The sequence below is a fragment of the Lactuca virosa genome, chromosome 1 (genome assembly GCF_052849685.1).
Source record: "Lactuca virosa cultivar CGN04683 chromosome 1, Lactuca_virosa_CGN04683_v6, whole genome shotgun sequence".
Lineage (NCBI taxonomy): Eukaryota > Viridiplantae > Streptophyta > Magnoliopsida > Asterales > Asteraceae > Lactuca > Lactuca virosa.
The window spans coordinates 102837138-102862045 of NC_136426.1; the positions used below are offsets into that span (position 1 = coordinate 102837138).

Here is a 24908-nt window from a genome sequence, read left to right on the forward strand (position 1 = left end):
GAACTCACTAAGCTTTGTGCTTACATTTTTGTTTTTGGTTTCAGGTACCTCTTCGTCGAAGGGGAAGGAGCCGGCGGTATAGCAGCGCATCACACACACATGGTTTCCGCATTGGGTTTCTGGGATTGTACTCTGATTTTCATTATTTTTGATGTCATGGGTTGGGACACAACAATATGATTTTGTAATGTGTTGTTTTATTGACAATGTTTTGGTAAAATGTTTTATAAAGTATTAATTCAAAAATGAAATTTTTGGTCTCGAAATTTGGGATGTTACACCTAGTGGTTTGCTTGAGATTGTGAGCCATTTTGAGTGATCTTGGTGTGTTTTTGAAACTTGTGGAAGAAGAGAAAGCTAGAGGGCTCAAGAGTGAAATAGTAGATCCAGAAACTACACATCATTTGTTACATTTTCAGGTAAGCAAGTCCCAACCTTGCTCAATGGTTTCTTTGATCTCTTCTTTTCATCCTTATGAGGGTTTTGGTCTAAGTATGCTAACATGTGAAGAATGGACGACCCAAGTGGGTATTCTTCCAAATCTTGGATCTTGAAGGACTATTATGGCATAAAGGTGCAAACTTTATGCCATAGGAGTCCCCATGCAAGCCATAGAGTGCCATTTTGGCCCTTTTTAGCCCAAAAGGCCATGCATGGAGGCAAAGTCTAAGACTTTACGTGTTCATTGGGTATCTAGGACTTAGATCTCGGGTTTCATGCTTTGAGTGGGAGTAATAAGGCTTTTGGACAAAGATCTATGTCCTAAGGAACTAGGGTTTTAGCTAAACCCATTAAGATGGGTTATTAGCAGGTAATGTTGGAAACTTTACCCCTAAAAGGGGCATTTCCAGTGTATAGACGAAGTTTGGACTTTGGATCTGAGAGTAGAGGCTTAATCTATTAAGATGGCCAAACAGACAGAGGAACTCGTCGAGTCCATAAAGGAACTCGACGAGTTGGGTCATGTTGTCCCGTTTCAGCTTAAGATAGAACTCGACGAGTCTGTAAAGGGACTCGACGAGTTGATTCGTTAAATCGCGACCATGAGTAGCCCGATAGAACTCGACGAGTCAGGGGGAAGACTCGGCGAGTTGGGTCGCTATTTCAGGACTATTGAGTTAAAGAACTCGGTGAGTTAATAGGTCGACTCGGCGAGTTGGTCAACCCAGAATGATGACTTTGACAAGAACGTTAACTTTGACCAAGGGTAAAATGGTCATTTTACCCTTAGAAGAATTATCAGTTTTTGACTAAGTGCTTATTGTGATGATGATAGTCGGGGAGTCGATTGGAGCAGCCATCAGAGATTCCTCACATGAGATTTCAGCAGTCAGCTTGAGAGGTGAGTTTTCCTTCAGTAGGAACGGGTCTAAGGCACCAATGTCGGCCCGTTTATGTATGTTAGTGTATGCCGGACTTAGGGCCGATGCCAGGGCTATCCCGATGTAGATTATATGTTTCTGGACTTCGGTCCGACGTCGGGGCAAGCCCGAGGAAGGATTTGTATACTTGATGTCTTCGTGATTCTTGCATGTGTTTGTTTATATGTTCCGAATGTGTTCCGGACTTCGGTCTGATGTCGGGGCAAGCCCGAGGAAGGATTTAGATTATATGTTTATATTATGTGTTTATGTTATATGCTTGTTCGTATGTGATATGGATACCGGACTTCGGTCCGATGCCGGGCGGGGCCCGATGCCGGATTTGGTCCAATGTCGGGCGGGGCCCGATGTAGTTTGGGCAAGGCCTAATGTATGGCATTATGTGATTATGTGTATGGTATGTGGTAGTTTGGGGAGACTCATTAAGCTTCGTGCTTACAGTTTTTAGTTTTAGTTTCAGGTACTTCCAGTAGCAAAGGGAATAGCTCAGGATGATTGCAGTTCACACACCATTTGATTCAGCCTGAGATGTTTAGACTCTGATATTTGACACATGATTTTGATACAGTATTTTCTTATATTGATTTGAGATACATTACATATGTTTTTATGAGATGACAAATGGTATTTATGGATTTTTATAACTAATCAAAATGAAATTTTTGGACCGTATTTTTGGGATGTTTCATTATTCTCCGGTAAAGGTCAACGTTCTAAGTCACTTATGTGACTAGCCCATTCAGGGTGTATTTACGAGGCCTTGTTCGGTATATTCCAACAATAGTCAGCATTCTGAGTCACATTATGTGACTAGCCCAATTTGGGGTGGTCCTTATGTACATCATATTCAACAGATAGCTGAGACTCGGGAAGGCCCGAGAAGAATTGCATGGAGTGAGGACATGCATAACATGCTTTGCATTCTGTTTATAAATGCATGTCAAATTATAGTTTTATCAAATGATTTTTATAATGATTTTGTGTCTAAACCCATGTAGCTCATGAGACAATGATTGTATTACGTATTTGTTTAAATTCCATGTATTCCCGGTTTTGAGATATAACATTGAGAGCTATGTTGAGACAGGTAATAGAGAGCCAATGGATATAACCTCGGCATTGTTTCCATGTCTTAAGCAACCTTGCAGCTTTAGTTTGGTTTATTTGTATCAGTTGTAATACCTGAAATAATGTTTTTATAAATTTCTAAGAAAATTTTAAGACCATATTTTTATAAATGATACCAACTGACAGAAAATGTTTTAGATCGGAGGGTATGGGAGGGAAGCTTCCCTCACTTTTTGTGGGCCATACCCCCCCCCCCTTTCCCTCACTTTTCTTTCCCTCACCTAAAACCCAATGAATGGGTGGGAAGCTCTTCCCTCACTTTTTTTTATTAAATAAAATTAATTTTTTTTATGATTTATAATTTTTAAATTAATAATTAAACATAAAATTTAATTAAAAATAAAAAGAAATTCATTAATTAAAATAAAAATTACATTAAACCTAATATTTAAATAAGTAGAAAAAAAAATAAAAACGCAAAAAAAAAAATATCAAACAACCCACAACATAGAAAACATAATTAATATCCTAATTTTATTTAAACCAAAATACGTCACTCGGAATCATCGTCTTCGTCATCGCCCTCATCGTCCTCGTCATCGCCTTGATCGTCTTCATCATTCTCCCCAACGTCACTCTCGTTGTCAGAATCTTCACTCTCGACGAACATATCAGAATCCTCGTCTGATCCGTCAAACAAATCATCGTGAGAAAACTCTAACGGGGGCTGAATATGAGCCCTATAAATGTGCTCCGCCAAATCAGCACGAATGGCGTGATGAATGTCGCGATTGTGTACTTCTCTTCTATTCACCCTATACTCTTGTGTACCAACGGCTACTCCTTCGACATTCGGCAAAACTTCATTTTCGTTGTACCGATATATCGCTCTTCCTTCGTCTTCATGATCATATTATGCAATATGATACATGCATACATTACGTGATGTAACATTTTCACCTCATATGACCTTGCCCCGACCATTAGTACTTGTCAACGTCTCTTAAGTACACCAAATGTTCGCTCCACATCCTTCCTAGTTGACTCTTGCGCCTCTTTAAACTTTTTCCTTTTCGGGTCGTTAGGACATGTAAACGATTTCACAAAAACAGACAAGGGAGGATATATACCGTCAGTAAGATAGTATCCACGCTTATATGCTACCCCATTTGCTTGAAAAGGTACATCGTGCGACTTTCCAAGGTAGATATCGTTGAATACCGGCGACTGGTCTAGCACATTGATGTCATTGTTTGCACCAGCTGGACCAAAGAATGCATGCCATATCCAAAGATCATGTGATGCGATAGCCTCTAGAATAATCGTCGGCTCTTTGTGGTCGCCTCTCATGTACTGACCACGCCATGTGTTGGGGCATAATGACCAACTCCAATGCATGCAATCGATACTACCTAGCATTACAGGGAATCCATGCTTGCCTTCATGCACCGTGTACAATTGGTGGATATCGTTGATAGTTGGTTTGCGCAAATATCGTTACCCATAAACCAAACAGATCGCTTTGCAGAACTTGTACACACACTCCCGCACGGTACGCTCTGACATCCTAAAATACTCGCCCCGTTTGTCTGCGCTCATGCCGTATGCTAGCTGACGAATTGCAGCCGTGCATTTTTGAATGGGAGAGAAACCTTTTATCCGCCTTGCATCCATTTTCCATTGGAAATATGGAAAGCGGCCTTCCAAATCGCCAACAATACGTAAGAATAGTTCTTTCCTCATCCGGAACCGACGTCGAAACTTTACAGCGTAGATGGCGTCATCTGCAAAATAATCTTCTATAAGGCGATCGTGTCCGGCTTTGTGATTTCTACGCAACCGCGGCTTTCTTGGTTTAGATCGTGCACGTGATGTTTCGCCTAGTCGGTTTTGATAGTATGCAACCGTTTTCGTCATGACGGAACCGATAAACTTAGCCTCCTCTACAGCCGTCGAATCGGATGATGAAGATGATGACATTTTGAATAATATTTTTTGGAGAGAAATATAGGTTATGGGTTAAAAAAAAGATAGGATGTTGTAGTATTTATAGTTTAAGAAAAGGGAAAGAAACAAAAAAATTGTATATAACGACTATATAGCCGTTTTGAAATAAAAAAAGAAAAAAAAATAACACCCAATCAAGTGAAGAGAGAGAGTGCGGAACTCCCTCCCCCCACCTCTTTCCCGTGTTTCCTTTCCCGCACCCCCGGTGCGGTGTTTCTCCATGCGGGACGTTTCCCGCGGCCTTCCCCGCTCACCATACCGTCCGGCCTTATAAACCATAATTTAAAAGATCAGGTGTTACAGTTTGCATCTTATTTCAAGTTCTCACTTTTCTATTTTGACCACAAGGTTTCTACACTTTGCAAAATAAATACCATGCCATTTGCTAGCAGCTCACACTTAAAGTTTACATTTCTAGTCCCTCTTCAACATGACCATAACATTTCTAGTTCAAAGTTAATTGTGTCAAATTCAACACAAGTTTCATCAGGTTGGCGATTTTGCCCCAAATGTCCTATTTCTTCACACAAGAGTTTCTATCCATATTTGAAATTTACAAACTCCCCCTCTAGCTTATAAGAGTATTTAGTCGGTTAGTCCTTTATAAACTGTTCAATTAGATCTAAACTTCAACAAGTTTCCCAATATTGTCACCATTGGCCCCTTTAATACTAAAATCATAGTTTTCCCACAATAGATCTTTCTAATAGATAATGGATTGAAATTTAAAATCCTCCGTCCTGCTTTTACTTAATACATTTCCGTGAATTCTGATATTTTTTAATCATCTTTAATTCACTTATTTATTTTAAATAAATTTTTTAAATATTTTAGTCCTCGAAACCGGATGTTATAGACAATTAAGCTTAAAGCTTTGGTATGGACTTTGCATTTTACAAACCTGTATAAATATATAATAGGTATGGTTTTTATCTACCATATAAAATTCTAATGTTTGTACAGTAAATGATAGAATGCTTCGTTTGTGGAGTAGTGATCATATGAAATGTTTATGAACATCAACTTCCACATCTATATACCTATATTTAAGGTGAACATGATGTATTCTTTTACAAATTGATCCAACATATATGGAACAAAAGAGATTTTTAAGTATTAAAGGATATGTCTTAAGACTTTGTTCGACTAATTATAATAAATTTCTTTTTTTTTCTTTCAACTAGTAGTAATATTGAAGTTGTCCACTCTTCTAAAGGTTAAGGGTTCAAATCTCGCAGTGGATATAAATGGAATAATTTAAATGTAGTTTAGTATATTTTTCGTTTAAAAAAAATAGTGATTGAATTTTGGTCTACTGTACAATTAGTATATTGATCTTAGATTTGTTTCATCAAATTTGTTACTCTTCAACTAAAAAATTCATTATATATATATATATATATATATATATATATATATATATATATATATATCCTGTTACATACAAAACATAAACTAAAGCGTATTATCAAAACTGACACCTAATTATAAAATATTTATTTATGTTTTTATAAAAATCTATTGAAATTATACAGAAATTTCACTAATTGCCACTTGGTAGTGGAGATACTCCCTCCTTTCACACACCTCACATCATGCTATAAGTACCCCACCGTACAAGATTCAAGCACCAACAGTCCAACACACACAAACACATACACAACAATGGCACAACGTCACACTCCATTGACCTTCACCGTCCGGAGACGTGCACCGGAGCTAATCCAACCGGCGAAACCTACGCCTCGAGAACTGAAGCCTCTCTCGGACATTGATGATCAGGAAGGGCTTCGGTTTCAGATCCCGGTGATCCAGTTTTATCGTCCGGATCCAAAAATGAGAAATAAGAATCCGGCGAGTGTGATCAGGGAGGCTCTGGCCAAAGTTCTGGTTTTCTACTATCCGTTTGCTGGCCGGCTCAAGGAAGGTCCGGCGAGGAAGTTGATGGTGGATTGCACCGGCGAGGGTGTGTTGTTTATCGAGGCGGAGGCGGATGTTACGCTGAAGCAATTCGGAGATGCACTTCAGCCGCCGTTTCCTTGCTTGGAAGAGCTCCTTTATGATGTTCCTGGATATGGTGGAGTTCTCGATTCACCATTACTGTTGATTCAGGTGATAGTTTATGACAAATTTTAAATTTCAGTTGCAAATTATTTTTAAACATATTTACTGGCTTCTGATTTCTTAATACAAATTTTAATCATAATGAGATAAACAAATATTCATCCATGCATTTTCGATAGATTTTTTTCTATATTGATTGGAGATTATATGTTGGCCACAATATTTTATGAGAATTATATCTGTTTGATTCAGTAAGGTTACGATCACCTTCTAATGAAAAGGTATCGTCCGTTTCATAACATATAACTTTTGATTTAATATTTAATAATTTTCTTTTAATAAATAAATACTTGATTAACAACACAAATGTTTTAAAACTAATATACCATAACAATTTGGTTATGGTCCTTGGTATTATCCTTTAAATATGTAAATCTAGATTGACACGTTTTCTTAAAACCTTACTTTTATCCGCTAACTTAAAAAAATGTTACATCATTTTAAATAGGAAGGTATTCAAACTTTCCAACCAAATAAAAACAAATTACTGAATTTACAAAACATTGAAACTTAAAGTTTCTTTTCTAAAAATAATGAGAAAGAAAAATTATGTACTAACTAGATGAAATTAACTACTTAATTAATAACAAAATGTAGCAAGAATATATTTGTGTGCTTAAATACAAAACAATTGTGATGGATTTCATATTTTAATCATCCATCCACTCAAATCTAAAGTTTCCATCTAGTGATCTTGACTGATGCCAATTGATCATAGATGTAATTACACGATTAGAACCACGAAATTTCCCACATGCCCATGTTTTAAAAGGGTTTCATTTAACAGAACGTTTTCTTTTCTTTTTTATATTCATTAATAGGTGTTTAAAATTTTAATTGGACCTACCTATTTAAATATTGTATATTTTGTATTTAACTTCTTTAATATTCAACTTACTTAAAAGCATTTTAATAAATCGAAGTTACCTTTCATAATTAAATTTCTTATCATTAATTAACCTTTTTCATAAACCTATATATGTAACAATTAGTAAGAAAAAAAATTAAGACTTATATGTAAACTTCAAACAACTTTACAATTGAAAAAATATTTGACACATTAGTTTATAGAATATATGGATGAGAGAAAATTTAACATGAGATAGTTATGTACATATAAACAAACCCATGACTATAGATACTCTTAACAAACCTTTTTTTGGTCTAAGCATTGATACAAATTTGTTAGGTTCTATAAAAAAAACTATACTATTTTTCTGCAATTATTTGAACTTTAATAGTTTATATTATTAGAGGGTGTTAGGTTGTAAGGTTACAAATTGAGCCACCCCCATCACTGTAATGGACCAAAATAGGACAAAAGCAGTACTTTTATGTGGGGGTAAAATTGGCATCAAATATGCCCATACTTATAATCTTATATTGTATAGTAATCATTCGCATCCACCTAATTTTTTTCTTCTTTTTATATAGGTGACACGATTATTATGTGGGGGTTTTATCTTCGCTCTACGACTAAACCACACCATGAGCGATGCACCAGGGCTCGTACAATTTATGACCGCACTAGGCGAAATGGCACAGGGTGCATCAGCACCCTCCATATCGTCTGTGTGGCAAAGGGACTTGCTTTTCGCAAGAGACCCACCACGAGTGACATGCACTCATCAAGAGTATGAAGAAGTGGAAGACACCAAGGGTACAATCATCCCACTAGATGACATGGCACATAAGTCATTCTTTTTTGGACCTGCTGAGGTGTCAGCTCTACGTAGATTTGTACCATCACACCTAAAAAAATGTTCCACCTTTGAAGTCCTAACCGCTTGCCTCTGGCGTTGTCGTACAATCGCCTTGAACCCTGATCCTGAAGAGGAAATGCGAATTATATGTATAGTCAACGCACGGGCTAAATTCAACCCGCCACTTCCAACTGGATACTACGGAAACGGATTCGCGTTTCCGGTCGCCATTTCCAGTGCGGGAGATCTATCAAAAAAACCGTTAGGGCACGCGTTAGAGCTTGTGATGAAGGCTAAATCTGATGTCAATGAAGAGTACATGAGATCTATCGCCGATTTAATGGTTATAAAAAACCGACCCCACTTTACAGTTGTTCGAGCGTACCTTGTATCCGATGTGACACGCGCTGGATTCGATGTGGTTGACTTTGGGTGGGGGAAGGCGGCTTATGGTGGGCCTGCTAAAGGTGGAGTGGGTGCCATACCTGGTGTTGCTAGTTTTTATATACCGTTTACAAACCATAAAGGGGAATCTGGAATTGTGGTGCCTGTGGTTTTACCAAGTGCCGCAATGAAGATATTTGTTCACGAGTTAGATAACATGTTGGCCCAAGACACCAATGGTCAAGGACAGGAAGAACACAAGTTATTCGCTTTTTCCCGTTTATAAATTCAACTCGACTACATAACATGCTTTTTTAAGAGAAGTTTTGGTTGAAAAATGTTTTAAAAAGTGTATATGTATAATTAAGTGGTTGTATGGTTCTCTCTTTTTTTTTCGTGTTGTTTGGTTTTGTTTCTAAATAATCAATCGAAATGTTATCTTTAGTTAAAAAGTCTATGTGATCCTGTGATCATTTTTCCATTGAATATTATTTTTAGTTACATAACTTTACGTTACAAACCAATGAAACATGACAAAAGAAGGAGAAAACGTGTAACACAAACTTGATCAATTCAAGTACGACCAGAAGTTTGAACTTTGAAATCACTAAGACGTAATAAGCCTAATTATATGTAATCTAGGAAATGGAAGTTGGACTAATTATGTAAAAAAAACAAGACAATATATGATAAACCAAAAGCCACCAAATCAAATGCTATTGAAAACCTATAAAGCAATCACTTAGCAAAAAAATGTTGGTTGCCCGATGAAATAGAGAATTGTGTTTGGTATTTGGTTCAACTAAATTTCCAATAACGACAACCGCTATTAGTAGCATAAGAACAAAAAAAATCAAATACTTTAGAATACATCAGCAAATGTCATAACGACAAAACATAGTAAATAAGTACAACGTAAAGGTCATCTTCATCAACTATTTTTCATACACATGAACCCCTAAAACCTTGGCCAACATGCCAAGCGTTTATGTTGGCCGCCATACTTGAACCCAAAGTCAATCAAGGAAGCACTGGGTAGCATGATCTCAGCTGGGTAGAAATTAACACGCAGGTCTACGTTAGTTCACGAGACCCGAACATACCATCATGCCACTATAAAAATCATATTTTCTATTCATATATTTAGATTGTATTTTTTTTGTTTGTTACTATATATTTACGATTAATATTTGTTTGATCCGATAAAGTTCGTGAAAAAGTTGTCATTCTTTCTAGAAAATACAATTTTAATTTTGATCAAACATTTGCTTTAATATTAATTTTTAGGCAGAATTTCCTCTATATCCTTTATAAACTTAAAATGTTTCTTCTATATTCTTATAAACTTTAGAATTATATATTATATCACTAGGTTATAATCCGTGGAATCCACGGCTAAAAGTAAAATAACACAAGGGCGGATTTACGTTGTAGCATGGGGTAGCACGGGCTACCCCTTAAATTTTCCCGTCAAATGTAAATTTAGTGAAAATTTGTCGCAAATCCGTTGGAAATCCATCACAAATCCGTCACGAATACGCTATCAATCCATCACAAAGTCTGATAATTGTGAATTTTGTGTAAATTCATCAGTTTATTGGTGATTTTGTGAAGGAAACTACCTTCAGAAATGAAGTTCTTTTTCTAATAGTCATTAACCATAGATTTGTATAGATTTATTTTCTCATAGTCATTAATCATAGATTTGTATAAAGATAATAATCATTAATCATAGATTTGTATAGATTTATTTTTATAAAAAATTTCATATGTTAGTTGTAATTGTACCATGGTTATTTTAAACTAATATAATCATGTTGTAAGTTTCTTGAAGAAGAGATGTGGTTTTTGAATGGATACCTAATTCTTTATTACAGTTATGACCTACCTTTAAACAAAAGATACAGGATGTAAACAATGGCCTTCTGGAAAATGCATTTGCTATTTCACCCCAATTGTCTCCATGTGCACGACGTCGATGTGGATTTGAGAGGGCGAACTCCACATGTGGTTTCCGCCTGAAATAATTTGTGTGATTTAAAGAAAGGTAAAATAGGTTTAAAAAAAACATTCGAGAATATAAATTGTTCAAAAAAATAGTTACCGATAAAAGGAGAATTTTGATATCTACCATTCAGTATAATAACTTTTGAGACACTATTTCCCAATCTTCAACAATCTCCAAATGGTGTATTTGGAAACATCATAAAATGGTTGTCTGCCGCTTGTATAATTGTCAAAGCATGAATATGAAACTTGTTGCTCGCATTTTTATATAATTAATTATATTAATTATATAAGAAATAAAAAAGGAAAGAAAACGGATTTGTTTGAGGTGTAAATGATCAAGTAAAATGAAAAAAATATATTACAATTTTTCTACATTTAACATATTGTGGATTAGCTTATCAAGATAAAGAGCTAGGTGAGATTTTAATATGTACGATAAACAAAATTCCAAAAAATAACGCTTAAAAAATTTAATATAAAACTTTATGAACTTGGAAGTTCAAATATGCAATAAAACATACATTATAACGGATTTTTAAGAATATACCTTCCATTTTCTTATCAAGTACAGTAAATAAGAGACACCAAACTCGATCATCAGTGTCCAAGTAGGAAGCTCTTATGCCTAAAATTTAACTTAAAAACTCATAATGTTTGTCCCTTATCGAACATTAAATATGATATAACCTTATATAATTACAACATAAAATTGTTGGAAACAAATAAAATTGATTTAACAACATCAAAATAAGATAAAATTGAAACACAACAAATTGTTTCAATGACACACGTTCAACACTAATAATTCAAAAATCAAAAGAAAAAGGTAACATATAGATTAAAATAAAGAAATCATTGAATAAAAAAAACATCGAATATTACATGCTTCACCTACAACGTCGAGGAAAGAGAGAAGATCACTTTAGAGGCCTCTTAGAAGGTGTGTTAAGTGTCATGTTCCCAAAAAAGATAAAGCGTTCATACACAGAATTGTTATAAACAAAAAAAAAAAGAAAAAAAAAAAGAAAAAAAGAAAAGAAAAGAGTGGTAGTTAGTGCTCATCTTAGTTCCAAACGAAACACCATAACTGCAGAAAATAATATGCATGGCTCTTGATTCATGCTCTATAACATGGACTACATTAGACTCCATTACCAGTACACAACACAACAATCACATTCAATCCTTCTCTTCCTGTTTGTGAGAAGCTTTATGATGATCGGAACCACAAGGTGAATTATATATTCAAGTTTTCAAAGTATAATATATTTTTTCCAAGTTCAGTAACTCCAATGGTTTTTATAAATACCAATTAATAATTTACTATGACTACATATTACACCAAGCTCAAAATTAATAACATAAGACATTTGATCAAAACTAATCTACAAAAATTAACCAGCAAAATAATATCAGGACCAACATACTACACAAACAATAACAGTATTAGTAAATACTACTACTGATGTAATGCTGGTAAACCAAAATAGACTCGTGAATTGCACAAGGAAGTCCATATGCTTATGTTTTCACAACAGCAAGCGTAGAAATCTTTTGGAATTGTAATTCCATGAATTTCACAAGGAAATCTTTTAGAATCTTATAACCCTGAAAAAGTAAGAAAATAAAAGATACAGGGTCATATTATGACCCAGATCAGCCACAAAGGTTATAAAAAAGGTTTGCTAATAAAAAACATAATTGATGTGGTGCAATTGTGGTTCCTATCTACAAAAAAATTAAATTTAAATAAAAAGAATAGGCCCAGATTTCGTACATCTTGTATGAACCATAAGTTTTAACTTATATTCTCCATGAATTGTAGCCAACATCCCTGTGCATCATCAATTACAAAAGATGAGCAAATTCCCAACTAAAACTTAACCAAAATAAGTTCCATGGAAAACACAATATAAACATCCCAAAGTAAATCATGTTACCCGTAAGCAAGAACCCATAGCCACTTCACCACACCTTTCAATTCGCAAACTGCAAACACAAAAATCACATCAAACCGACAGATGGTGAACAACCATCGCAAACCGACAGAGAAACTGAGTAAGGAGATGACGAACCCTAGCTGACCAAAAACGACATTGATGGAGGGGATTAGAAATATGATGAACATGGGAAATCCCTAATTAGAAGAATAAATAAAAATCTCAAAATTAAAACATCCTCACCTTATTCAAATAAGCCCTATCTATAATCATAAGACCGAGCCAATGTATGGCCCGAGATAATAGAATTGGTGGCGGAGTAGAACGACAATACACTGACCAAAGTTTTTGAAAATCTGGATTGAGACTTGAGATAAGGGAAACGGTAGGTTATCGGAGAGAGATAAAAGGAGATTAGGCCGAAATTTGTGGAGGTGCGATAAGGTGGTACCGCTCCTAACACATCACTTTTTTTTGGTGTCATGTCATTTTTTTTTCTTAGAACTTTATTATTAGCATTTGGTAGGGAGTGGTAACACTTCTAACATCATTTTTTTTAAATTTAATTAAAATATATTTTTTTAAAACACAAACAGTTAATATTAAATAAATTTTATTTTTTTAAACCACAAATAATTAATATCAAATAAATTATATTTTCTAAAACACAAACATTTGATATTAAATTAAAAAAGTTACAATAAGGTTTTTCAGGGGGTTTTGTGCTAATTCTGAAAATTTATATTGTAAAAGAAATTGTAAGTTGGGAGTGAATCTGTCATAAGGCCAAAATTGAAGGAGTGGAGGAAGCGACTTTGGCGAGCTGGAGCCGAATCCCTAGCGAGGGCCACTCCTTCGAGCCTTATAGTAATGGAGGAAGAAGAAGATTTATTGTTGATTTTAAATAACATTAATTTAATACCAGTTGCTCTTTTATGGATGTTTTATGGAATGAGTGCAACTAATTTAGGATATAAGATAATGATTTCCGCATATTAAGTCAAATAATACGATATTAATTCAAATTAATTCAAATAGTGATAACCAAAATGCTAATATTTAGGCAGCTAAATGTGGATGAATGTTGCGAGTCGATGGGCGGGAAAAATAAAGATTAGATGGATGGTTGAATGACATGTGACAATAGACAGTGTTTATAAGATGACACGTGGCAGGTATAAGAGGCTTTTATTAAGAATAGAGATAGAGATTCTAAAACTATAAAATTCACATTTATATCTAAACTCATATTTTAATTAAAATTAAACTAATTTAATATTATTTTTTTTTATCAAAATTCAAAATTCTATATGATTTTATTAGAATATCATTTCCAATAAGATTAAAGCATTTAATTAGGATTGGGGATCCTGACTTTGGTGTGTTTGTTTTCTTTTCAATACATATGTACCTTTTGTTTGGTTGTATCTGATAGAAGTGTTGTATCTGATAAACATTTGCATATTTTCATCATTGCTTTATCCTTATACTCTGTTAGCCTGTTTAAATTATGCCCTCTGTCGATCGGTATTTGGAGCAGTTATATTGGATGCTTATGAGCAAAAGGCTTTGTGGTGGTCTTTATATGGTTTCTGGTGGTTAGAAGGTTGCTTTGCTTAGTTGATTTTCCCCTTTGACGTTTTTGCCCCTGATTTTGTCTTGCTCATGTATGGGCAATTTCATGATCGTCCTCTCCTGTGTTTACGTAACTGTTTTCATATTTGGATGAACTCGTTTCTGGTCTTATTATTGCTGATGGTTGCTTTTTATTTTCATAATTGTTGGTGGGAGTTTTTCGCTACACTTTGACCATTTTACCCCCGACTTTGATATTTTGGTGGGAGTTGTTCTCGTGTCGGTTAATTGAAGATTTCAACCTCATTACATCCGTTTTTAGTTGTTCAGTTGTTCTGGTGCTTTCTGCTCTCAAGGTTACTAGTGGGAAGATTTTTTGTGTTTTGGACCATTTTACCGTTGTGGGTTTTCTCTTCTTGGCTTTTGGTCTTGATTGTATGGTTTTGTTTCTCTAGCTTGTTGTTGGTGCTGATTTGAAGACTAAAAAACAATATAGTCAAGCTCATAATTCTATAACTTAGGGTAGATCATCTTCCAGGAATAACACTACAGTACTCGTGGTTGCCCCTGTTCAATCATAACTACCTGGTGGAATTAATTGAAGTGAAAAGTGATCCCAAAATTTTATCAAAAAATTGACTATCTTACCCATGTTGCATAATAAGAATAGGAGAAGAAAACTTGACCAATGCAGAACCACATTTATAGTACTCATTGTACTTGTGGAAAATGCACATGTGGTGGAGCTAAAGAGGTAGAACATGCCATGAGTTTCCTAATGGGGTTGAATTCAAGCTATGCACAATTGAGAGGTCAGATACTGCTTATGGACCCTATTCCTGTTGTGAACAAGATTTTTTCTCTGGTTATTCAAGAAGAAAGGCAATGTAACATAGGTAATTCCCAAACCTCTACTCTTGCCTTTAACATTCGTACTTCCAATAATGGCAACAACAATAACAACAACAAAGCTAGATACAACTCTAATCAGTCCAACAACAAAAATTTCAAGAAGGATTCTCCTTTGTGTATGCATTGTAAAAGACTGGCCATACACAAGATAAATGCTATCGTCTTCATGGTTTTCCCCTGGATATAGAACTCAAAACAATGGAAATACTTATCAGTCTCGTGCAAATTATGTTGGTTTTGATCAACAAACTTCTGAAAAAGCAGTTCATGAATCATCTTCCATGGTTAATGAAGCTTTGACTGGCCTTACACAACAACAATGTGAAGGTCTTATTGCTCTTTTGTCTGGAAAAATTGCTTCTGCAAACATGATTACTACCAATGCTTCTGAAAATCTGGCAGGTAATAGAATTTTAAGTCTTAATTCTTCAAACGTTTGGATTCTTGATTCTGGTGCAACACAACACATTTGCAATAATAAAAGTATTTTTCTTAAACATCCAAGATATACAAGGTACTATAGTGAGATTGCCTAATCAAACTCTTATTTCAGTTGCTTATAAGGGGGATATACAACTTACTAAAGAATTACTTCTTAAAGAAGTTCTTTATGTGCCTGATTTTGAACTAAACTTGATCTATGTCACTTGTTTGAGTCCTGTCACTTATTTAATCAAGACTCAGATGTTAATGGTCAATTTTTATCACAATTATGCTTTGATTAAGCAGATTTTCCCCAAGAAGATGATTGGCAGGGGTGAAGTTCATGAAAGACTTTATTTGTTGGATGTGTCTTCTTCAAGAGTTAATGTTGTTGTGTCATTTCAACAATGGCATTCTAGGTTTGGACATCCATCAAATGAGAAGATAAAGATAGCTTGTAAAGATCTCTTTATTAGTCACATAGATGGTAAAGAACAAGTTTGTTCTGTATGTCCTTTAGCTAAGCCGAAAAGACTCCCTTTTGTTTATGTGAATAATATTGCAAATAAGCCCTTTGATCTTCTTCATTGTGATGTATGGGGGCCCCTACCAAGTTGCTTCATACCAAGGCTATAGGTATTTCATAACTTTAGTTAATGATTGTACCAGTTTTACCTGGATTTATATTCTAAAGAACAAGTCTGACGTTCAAAGGATAATACCACAATTTCTTGCAATGGTTTCAAATCAGTTTGATTCTAATGTTAAAAAATTTCGATCAGACAATGCAAAGGAGTTATTATTCACAGAATTTTTTCATGAAAAAGGAATTTTACATCAATTTTCATGTCTTGAACGTCCACAACAAAATTCAGTAGTAGAAAGGAAGCATCAACATATTTTGAATGTGGCAAGGGTTTTATATTTTCAATCAAATGTTCCTATCATCTATTGGTCTGAATGTGTTCTTACAGCAGTATATTTGATCAATAGAACACCTTCTAAGATTATCAATAACATCACAACTTATCAAAAACTATACAATCAAGTTCCTGATTTTTCTTTTTTGAGGAGTTTTGGTTGTTTAGCTATTGCCTCAACTCTTACTGCAAACAGGACAAAATTTGATCCTAGAGCCAAAAGTTGCATTCTTATTGGCTATCCACCTGGTATGAAAGCATATAAGCTTCTTGATCTAACCACAAGGACTGTTTTTATTTCAAGAGATGTAGTGTTTCATGAAAGTGTTTTTCCTTTCATTCACTCTACACAAGAAGTTCTTAATGATCCTTTTCCAATGTTGGTTCTTCCAAAAGCTTTTGATAATCTATCTATGGATGATGTTTCCATTCCAACTGTTATTTCTTCTTCTGTCCCATGTTCTGCATCAGTTTCCATACTTGATTCTATATCAGATTTTGTGCCACATTCTGTAACGGATCCTATACCAGTTCCTAACAACACCAGAACACAGAGGAATCGCCAAAAACCTTCTTATTTGAAGGATTATCACTGTAATTTGGTTAAATCCAATTCAACACCCTCATCTAGTTATAAATATCCTTTATCAGATGTCATTTCTTATGACAAACTCAATTCTACATGTCGTGCTTATACTCTTTTTCTATCAACTCAAGATGAACCTAGAAGTTATAATGAGGTTGTTAAGGCTTTGGAATGGAGACAAGCAATGTCAGAGGAGTTACAAGCACTTGAATTAAATAACACATGGACGATTGTACCCCTTCCACGAGATAGAAAGCCATTGGGGTGTCGATGGGTTTTCAAAGTTAAAAGGAAAGATGATGGCACCATTGATCGTTTTAAAGCTCGACTAGTTGCCAAAGGATTCAATCAACAAGAAGGAGTGGACTTCCTTGACGCATTTTCCCCTTTTGACATGTTAGTAACAGTGAAATTGTTGCTCTCTTTAGCAGCTAAAAAAAATTGGCCTTTAATTCAACTCGATGTTAATAATGTGTTTTTAAACGGAGACTTAGAAGAAGAAGTTTACATGCAGCTTCCTCAAGGGTACATTGTTCCTCATGCTGCTCATTCTTCAAGACCTTTGGTATGTAATTTGCAAAAATTCTTATATGGATTATGCCAAGCTTCAAGACAATGGTATTCAAAATTCTCCGTTTTTTGATGTGACATCCCTATTTTTACGGCCAGAAAATACCGATTTGTTTATGCTTTGTTTTAAAATCAGAGTAATCGTTTAAAGAAAATAGTTGCGGAATTTGCTCCCAAAACAAAATATGATAAGAATTTATCAAAGCATTTCTTTAAAGAAATGTATTTTCATTAAATAACAAAATCTCGGGATGTCATGTTCCGATACATACCAAAAGCATAAACAGTACAATACATACCTTACAACAGTTATTTATAACTACTGGTCTACAATCCAAAATCTCTCGTCAAGTCATCCGACTTATACTCTTGTGCCATTACCTGTAATATAAAGAAAACTGAGTGGGTCAGGCTTGGGAGCCTGGTGAGCATATAGGGTTTTCAACCCACAATAATATAATTATTATATTTAATCATCAAACAATCAACCCAATTACCCATCCCCATTATCTTCTTTATTTCTTAAGGTTTTACCCTAAGAATCAACTATCCTTCATTCATTCATTCCTAAGGATTGACCTAAGGAATTGGCACAAAATCCATTGCTACATAAGGCGCATCTGCCAACTTTATCCTCTAAGTGCCTCTGCCAGGATTACGACATTCACTATTAGGCGCCACTGCCTGGATTACGACATACACTATTAGGCGCACTGCCAACATTATCCTTTAAGCGCATCTGCCAGGATTATGACATTCACTATTTGGCGCATCTGCCGACCTTATCCTATAAGCGCATCTGCCAGGATTATCCTGTAAGCGCATCTGCTAGTATTATGACATTTACTATTTAGCGCATCTGCTAAGATTATCTATAACATCTTTCATACCACATCACTTATCTACCCATGTTTTAACCGACATATTTGTAGATATAAAATTACATATATAGTTTAAATCATTTAAAAACCTGTATAAAACATTCATTCAACATCCATCTCAAGTAAACAAACAACGTATAAACACATAACACATATTTCATAGCAAATACTTCATATCTCTGCGGTAGAAGAAAGTAACTACACACTCACTTGATTAGAAGATGATCGGACAGCACTACGGCTCTAAATGTAGTATTCTTCGGTGAAACTGGAAGATCTTCACACACCGGGCCTCTCGCGGGAAGAGCTTCGGCTCGGAAACTCTTTTCTTTTCGGGATCTTCGGAGCTTCGGGACTCGCTTAGGGTCTCGGGATGATACCGGGGAATCGTGGGGTTAAAATAGGGCTTAGAGAGGGTATCGGGAGTGGGAGAGAAGAGATAGAGCAACCAAAATCGGCTGACCCTCGATTTCTATTTATAGGGTCATTTTTCAGCTCTCACGTCGTGAATTTTAAGTTCTCACGTTGTGAATTCAATAGTCATTAGGTGCGTCATCGCCACTTACGTCTGTCAGGCTCCAGAAGTCATAAATACTGAGTTCACGTCGTGAACACTGTATTCACGTCGTGAACTCTGACAGTTTTGGGGTTTCGCGCCCCGAACTTCAGAAATTCATAACTTTCGCATACGAACTCCGTTTTCGACGTTCTTTATATCCACGCGTAGGTGAGATTATTCTCTACAACTCTCGTTTAGACTCTGTTGGCTAATTTTGACTTTAATTTTAATATATTGTTAATATATTATTTTTAGTAGGCCGGGACAGGAAAACTCCGTTTGAAATTCATAACTCCTTCATCTGAACTCCGTTTTCGTCTGTCTTTTTACCAGTGCACTACCATTGACGATATCTTCAATTCTCGTTTAGATTGTTTCGGCTAAAAACCGCTCGATCTCAAATCGAGTATTCGGGTTGCACACTGCTAAGTCGAAACTTCGGAAAATCATAACTTCCTCATACGAAGTCAGATTTGGGCGTTCTTTTTATGCACGCTCTCGGTTTAACTAATTCTACGACTTTCGTTTAGATCGCTAAGGCCAAATATCGCTCTAATGTAAATTCACTATTTACGTCGTGTTGTGTCGTGCCGGTTCTGTCGCGAAACTTCGACAGGTCATAACTGCTTCGTTATAACTCGGATTTCGGCGTTCTTTATATGTACGGAATCCTTATAACATATACTAAAACTTAGTTAAGATTATTCATCCTAAATAATCTTCTATCAAAAAGTCATTTTTGACGCTTATCGTCTCTAAATTGACTAGCCCGGATCTATGGGCGTTACATTTGATGACTTTGGGTTTTACTCAGTTTAAAGCTGATTATTCATTGTTTTACAAAGGTCAAGTTTCTTCCTATGTAGCTTTACTTGTCTATGTTGATGACATAGTCATCACTGGTGCCTCCTCATCTGAAATTCAAAATGTTAAAGAAGCCGTAAGTAATCGGTTCAAACTTACGGATTTGGGGACTTTGAGACATTTTCTTGGTCTTGAGATTGCCAGGTAAAAAACAGGCATCTTTATCTCCCAAAGACAACATACTTTAAAACTTATTGAAGACATGGGTCTTTTAGCATCAAAACCCACTTTGCAGCCTATGGATCCCAAATACAAATGCTCAAATTTTGAAGGAGAATTTTTGGAAGATGAATCTCAATATCGACGACTTATTGGCAGACTGTTGTACTTGACTATCACCAGACTAGACATAACATATGCAGTGCATCGTCTGATTCAATATCTTAATCAACCTTGTTCTCATCACATGCATGTTGCTACTCATTTGTTGAGGTATTTGAAGTCCAATCCTAGACAAGGTCTTTTTTTCTGCAAATCCTTCTATACAGTTGAGAGCTTTCAGTGATGCTGATTGGGCTGGATGCAAACTTACAAGAAGATCTGTCACTGGATTTTGCATTTTCATTGGCGATTCACTTATTTCATGGTGATCAAAAAAACAAAATACAGTTGCTCGTTCCTGTACTGAAGCTGAATACAGGGCAATTGTTGCTGTCACATGTGAACTAATGTGGTTAAGACATTTATTAAGTGATTTTGGAGTTAACCAAAATGAGCCAAATCTCATTTTTTGTGACAATGAATCTGCTATCCAACTTGCTTCTAATCCTACCTTTCGTGAGAGAACAAACATGTGGAAATGGATTGCCATTTTATCCGTGATAAAATCATTGATCAAACTGTTAAACTTCTTCCCATAAGAACTCAATTTCAGCTTGCTGACATATTCACCAAACCATTACCACGAGCTAAACTGTTCCCTTTAATGTCCAAGATGGCCTTGAAATCGATTTTTTCATGTCCATCTTGAGGGGGGATATTGGGGGTACAAATGTAATTTAACAGTTTTAGTTAGATTGTTAATTACTGTTAGTATTTTGTTAATTAGTAACAGAGTATGTTAGCATTAGAGGCGTATGGTAAACCTTTGTATATAATCTCTTTGTAATCTCTGTAGCTAACAAAGTAATGAGAATTTGATTCACTCCTCTTTCTTTCCCTTCATCAGTTAATAGTAGAAGGCAAAACTAATAGAAATGTAGAACAAATTTTTTTTGAATGAATAACAGTGTGATGAAGAAGACGAACCTTGTTAATCGAAGTTTAGAAGATCATTGATTTCTATTTCCGATGTCTGATCATTTATTTCTTTGTATAACACATCACAATTGAGTTTTTTTTGGGCGAATTTGTATTGTTGATGCATTTGGCGCAATGCAAACGTGCGATGGACATGGCAGTGAATAGTTATTTTTCTGCGATTAATTTGCTTTTGGTGAGTAGTTTATTTTTGAGTTTAGGATTTTGATTTACAATTTAGTGATTAGAGATAACGATATTGTTTTTTTAAGCGAATTGTTTCCTTTAAGGAACATGCAATATTCCAAAGAAACACACTAAATTTTCAACTTAAAAAAATACATATATAAATATGATTTCCACTTATTTGTTTTATATTAATTTACACAATTTATTTTAGTTGTGTTATTTTACCATGGTATTTATTATAAATTTATTTATTTTTATTAATAATTTTATTTTTATTGCTAATATGTTAAAACAATTACATCTCAACATATTTGATACAACATAAAAAAAGGTATATATTTATTAACACTAATATTGAGACATGTATTTAATAGCCAATATTACATGTTAGGATGTAAATACGTGTCAGGAATTAGTACCGATACGAAAGACCAAAACAATAATTATCCCCTAATCAAATACAAGAAAGAAGATGGTATGAATTAATAAGCCATATTCTCCCATTTAGAAAAAGAACTTTCTAAGGACTTGTCTTCTGGAATGACAATTAGTGCCTTAGTGGGATGGTAGAAGCTTCATCCTAAACAATCTTTAGGATAATCCACATAAATGCAGTTAGTAGATGTCAAAGTGGTTAAACTTATTGTCTAATATAAGGTTCATAACTCTATACCTTTTAGATAAGGATAAACCATTACATCCTTAATCTAATGAACGTATTTAATCTACTTGTTTGGTTGGATATATATATATATATATATATATATATATATATATATATATATATATTCAATATATATTTGTTGTAGTGAGCATAATTCCAAAAATTTTATAAAGTAAATAGTTATTTTAAAACATTATATAGTAGACTGCAAGGTCAATGAAATCGACTAAACATCTATCACCAAATCTATTCATGGATTGAAAAGATTACATACATCACTTATGTTAAAATTCTTTGTCAAACCTTTTGTTCTTTAACTACTAATAGATAAAGAAACTTGTGAATCATTTTCCCATATAAATAGGATTCACATATATCAAATGAAACAAGCTCATTTGCCTTAAAAAAGTTCATGCTTTTGAAATTGGTATATGTGTTTCAGATTTATATAGTTATGATGTTTATGTCATAGATAAGTTTCAATCAAATATCATTTGATTATTTAGGTGCTATGATCAGAACTATCAATTTAATGAAAGCTTATAGATTTACTTCATAAATAACATTATGAGAAAATATTTCTTTAACACAAAATACATCGTTTCAGAACATGGATGTGAACATCCATTAAACGATAAGTAAATATAGATTTATTCATAAATTTACAACTGTTACATGTCCCTATAAAATATGTATAAAACATCTATTGTTCAACTACATACTATAACAACATTTGTAATATCTTCAACACGAAGTACATTCGTTTGTAATCAGTTGATTATTTCTTCCAATCATCAACACATAATATCAATTATTAGTGTCACCTGAAGCATAACATACTCAAGTGAATGATTGAAAAATAATTAGTTCCATCATATAGATATATGGAGTCTTGGTTATGCCAGACTTTCTTAACTTGATGAGATTCGAGGAACAGATCATCTTTTAGTGTCCAGTTTCTTCCATAATAGGAAAAACACTAATCAATTTGGTCCTTTCTTGATTTTCGGGTTTATGCTGTATTTCTCTTAACTGAACTATAAGTCTATTTTAGTATACAATCTCTTAGATCTCCTTTATTCAATGGTTGAACATATTTAAAGCTCATTCTACTGTTCATAATGAATATATGCTTTTCTTGATGAGACATCTGATATGTTTCATAATTATCCAAGACTTTCTGCAAGTAAAGGTCAATTACTCCAGTATGATGTGAGACACATCAACATCGTCACAATAATACTTCCATCAAAGCATCATGATCAGACTGACTAGTTTGCAGAGGTTGTTCATGTATGGGATTTTTCAGTATATATAATTTCTATTTATCCTTAAGGAAGAACCTCAAGATATTATACAAGTTATAGAAATTATAACAATCAAATGTTACTATCTCTTGAAACTCAACAAGAGAGAGGTTTTGCAGGGCATAAGAGTATTAGTAGTTATATATAGAATTTAACAAAGTTTCATTTAGTATTTTCAATATTTAGTCTTTAAAATTCAATACCTTTTATTGTTTCTTAAAACATTAATTTATTAAAGTCTATGATCCCAGTAACGAAACAAGAAAATGGTTAGGTGACATTTATCCCATTAACTTAATCAAACTCGGTAGGTAGTGATTACCAATTGCATACAATATGTAATTCCTAGATAATAAGATCCTAAACAACTATTGCTTATCTTGGCATGTTTGATCACATCTATGCCTCAGACCTCTCATCCTTAGGTGACCTTTATCACACAAGATTTCGATCAAGTCATCCTACTTGAAACAACTTGTAGGATTGCAACTAACCAGTGACAAGGTGACCCTTTAGTCACCAGAAACTACAAAACTACCCCAAACATCATAAGACAATCCTAGTGTCCAGGTGACCATGTGCCTACTAAGACCATACAAATGATACCAGGTATTCTTCAAAAGGACGGCAATGACTTGCATTTTTAAGAAAAGTTTTATATATGTTTTACAGTTATAGTTATAAAAACATTGTCTCATTAATATTGCATGTATCCAACAATTCATGTACCCTTTTGTAAAAATCATACAACTTGTTATATGGTTCTTTAGGTGTCAAATAAAACTTTATTTTATTTGTCATTAGCGCGATCAATTATAAACTAAAATCCGATATTTTAAAATTTAGTCGTAGACCGGTTTTAAGAAAACGGTAATAGTCTTTTTAAAACTTCATTTTATACTTAAGAATTGGAGTTTTTGATAAGTTCTAAAATCACAATTTTAAATCTCCTTTTAACAATAAAAACTTATACTTCATGAATTTGTAGAATAAACTTATTTATTTTATAAACTCAATTTTATGCATCTTATGATAAAAGACATATTTTGATAAACCAAAACTTGGGTAATGATACTTATGTTTTAAATATCATTTGACATGCATAAAACATAAGATCAACATGTGCGTTATGTTTAAAACATCAATACCATATATTAAATTTCGACGCAAAAAATAATCACTGGTTTTATTATTTACTGTTATAACGCTATAAACCGATTTTAATCTTTTTAATAAAAACTCCTTATTTATTATAAATACATGAAGTTTATATAATGTTTAAACACCTTTTAAACCATTTTAAATATTTTAAAGTTGGCTATTTATAAGTTTTACAATAAAACTATTTTTAACGAAAACCGATTTTTAACCGGTAACCTGTAAAAACATTTTTATAAATGTCCATTTATAAACATCTTTTGTTATCTTTTAAATATTTTTTACTCAAACTCCATGTGATATTATTTTATGTTAAAATGTTATTTAACATGTAAAACTCATTTTCATACACAAAACATAACATACAATAACATAAAAATAAACATCACCTACATGCATTATAATGTGTATAAACCAAGCCATGTCTAGTAATAATTTTTGTG

The 24908-nt window shown here is 34.1% G+C and overlaps 1 protein-coding gene and 1 long non-coding RNA gene across 3 annotated transcripts; one reads left to right on the top strand and one right to left on the bottom strand.

Annotated features, from left to right (window-relative positions):
* Positions 1-6065: 6065 nt before the first annotated feature.
* On the top strand, positions 6066-9120 carry LOC145154125 (benzyl alcohol O-benzoyltransferase-like). The gene is made up of 2 exons (XM_079075520.1): positions 6066-6569; positions 8016-9120. Exons 1-2 carry the CDS (start codon positions 6123-6125, stop codon positions 8952-8954), a joined length of 1386 nt encoding a protein of 461 aa, XP_078931646.1. The 5' UTR covers positions 6066-6122; the 3' UTR covers positions 8955-9120.
* A 2795-nt stretch (positions 9121-11915) lies between these two features.
* Positions 11916-13071, bottom strand: LOC145105953 (uncharacterized). 2 transcript variants are annotated; one of them, XR_013707448.1, is made up of 4 exons: positions 12862-13071; positions 12619-12758; positions 12456-12512; positions 11916-12286 (listed from the first exon to the last, which is right to left on the bottom strand). It is a non-coding gene; the product is annotated as an uncharacterized LOC145105953 (long non-coding RNA). The 2 variants fall into 2 exon arrangements; XR_013707447.1 differs by having other exon boundaries at positions 12619-12667; positions 12862-13065.
* Positions 13072-24908: the final 11837 nt, after the last annotated feature.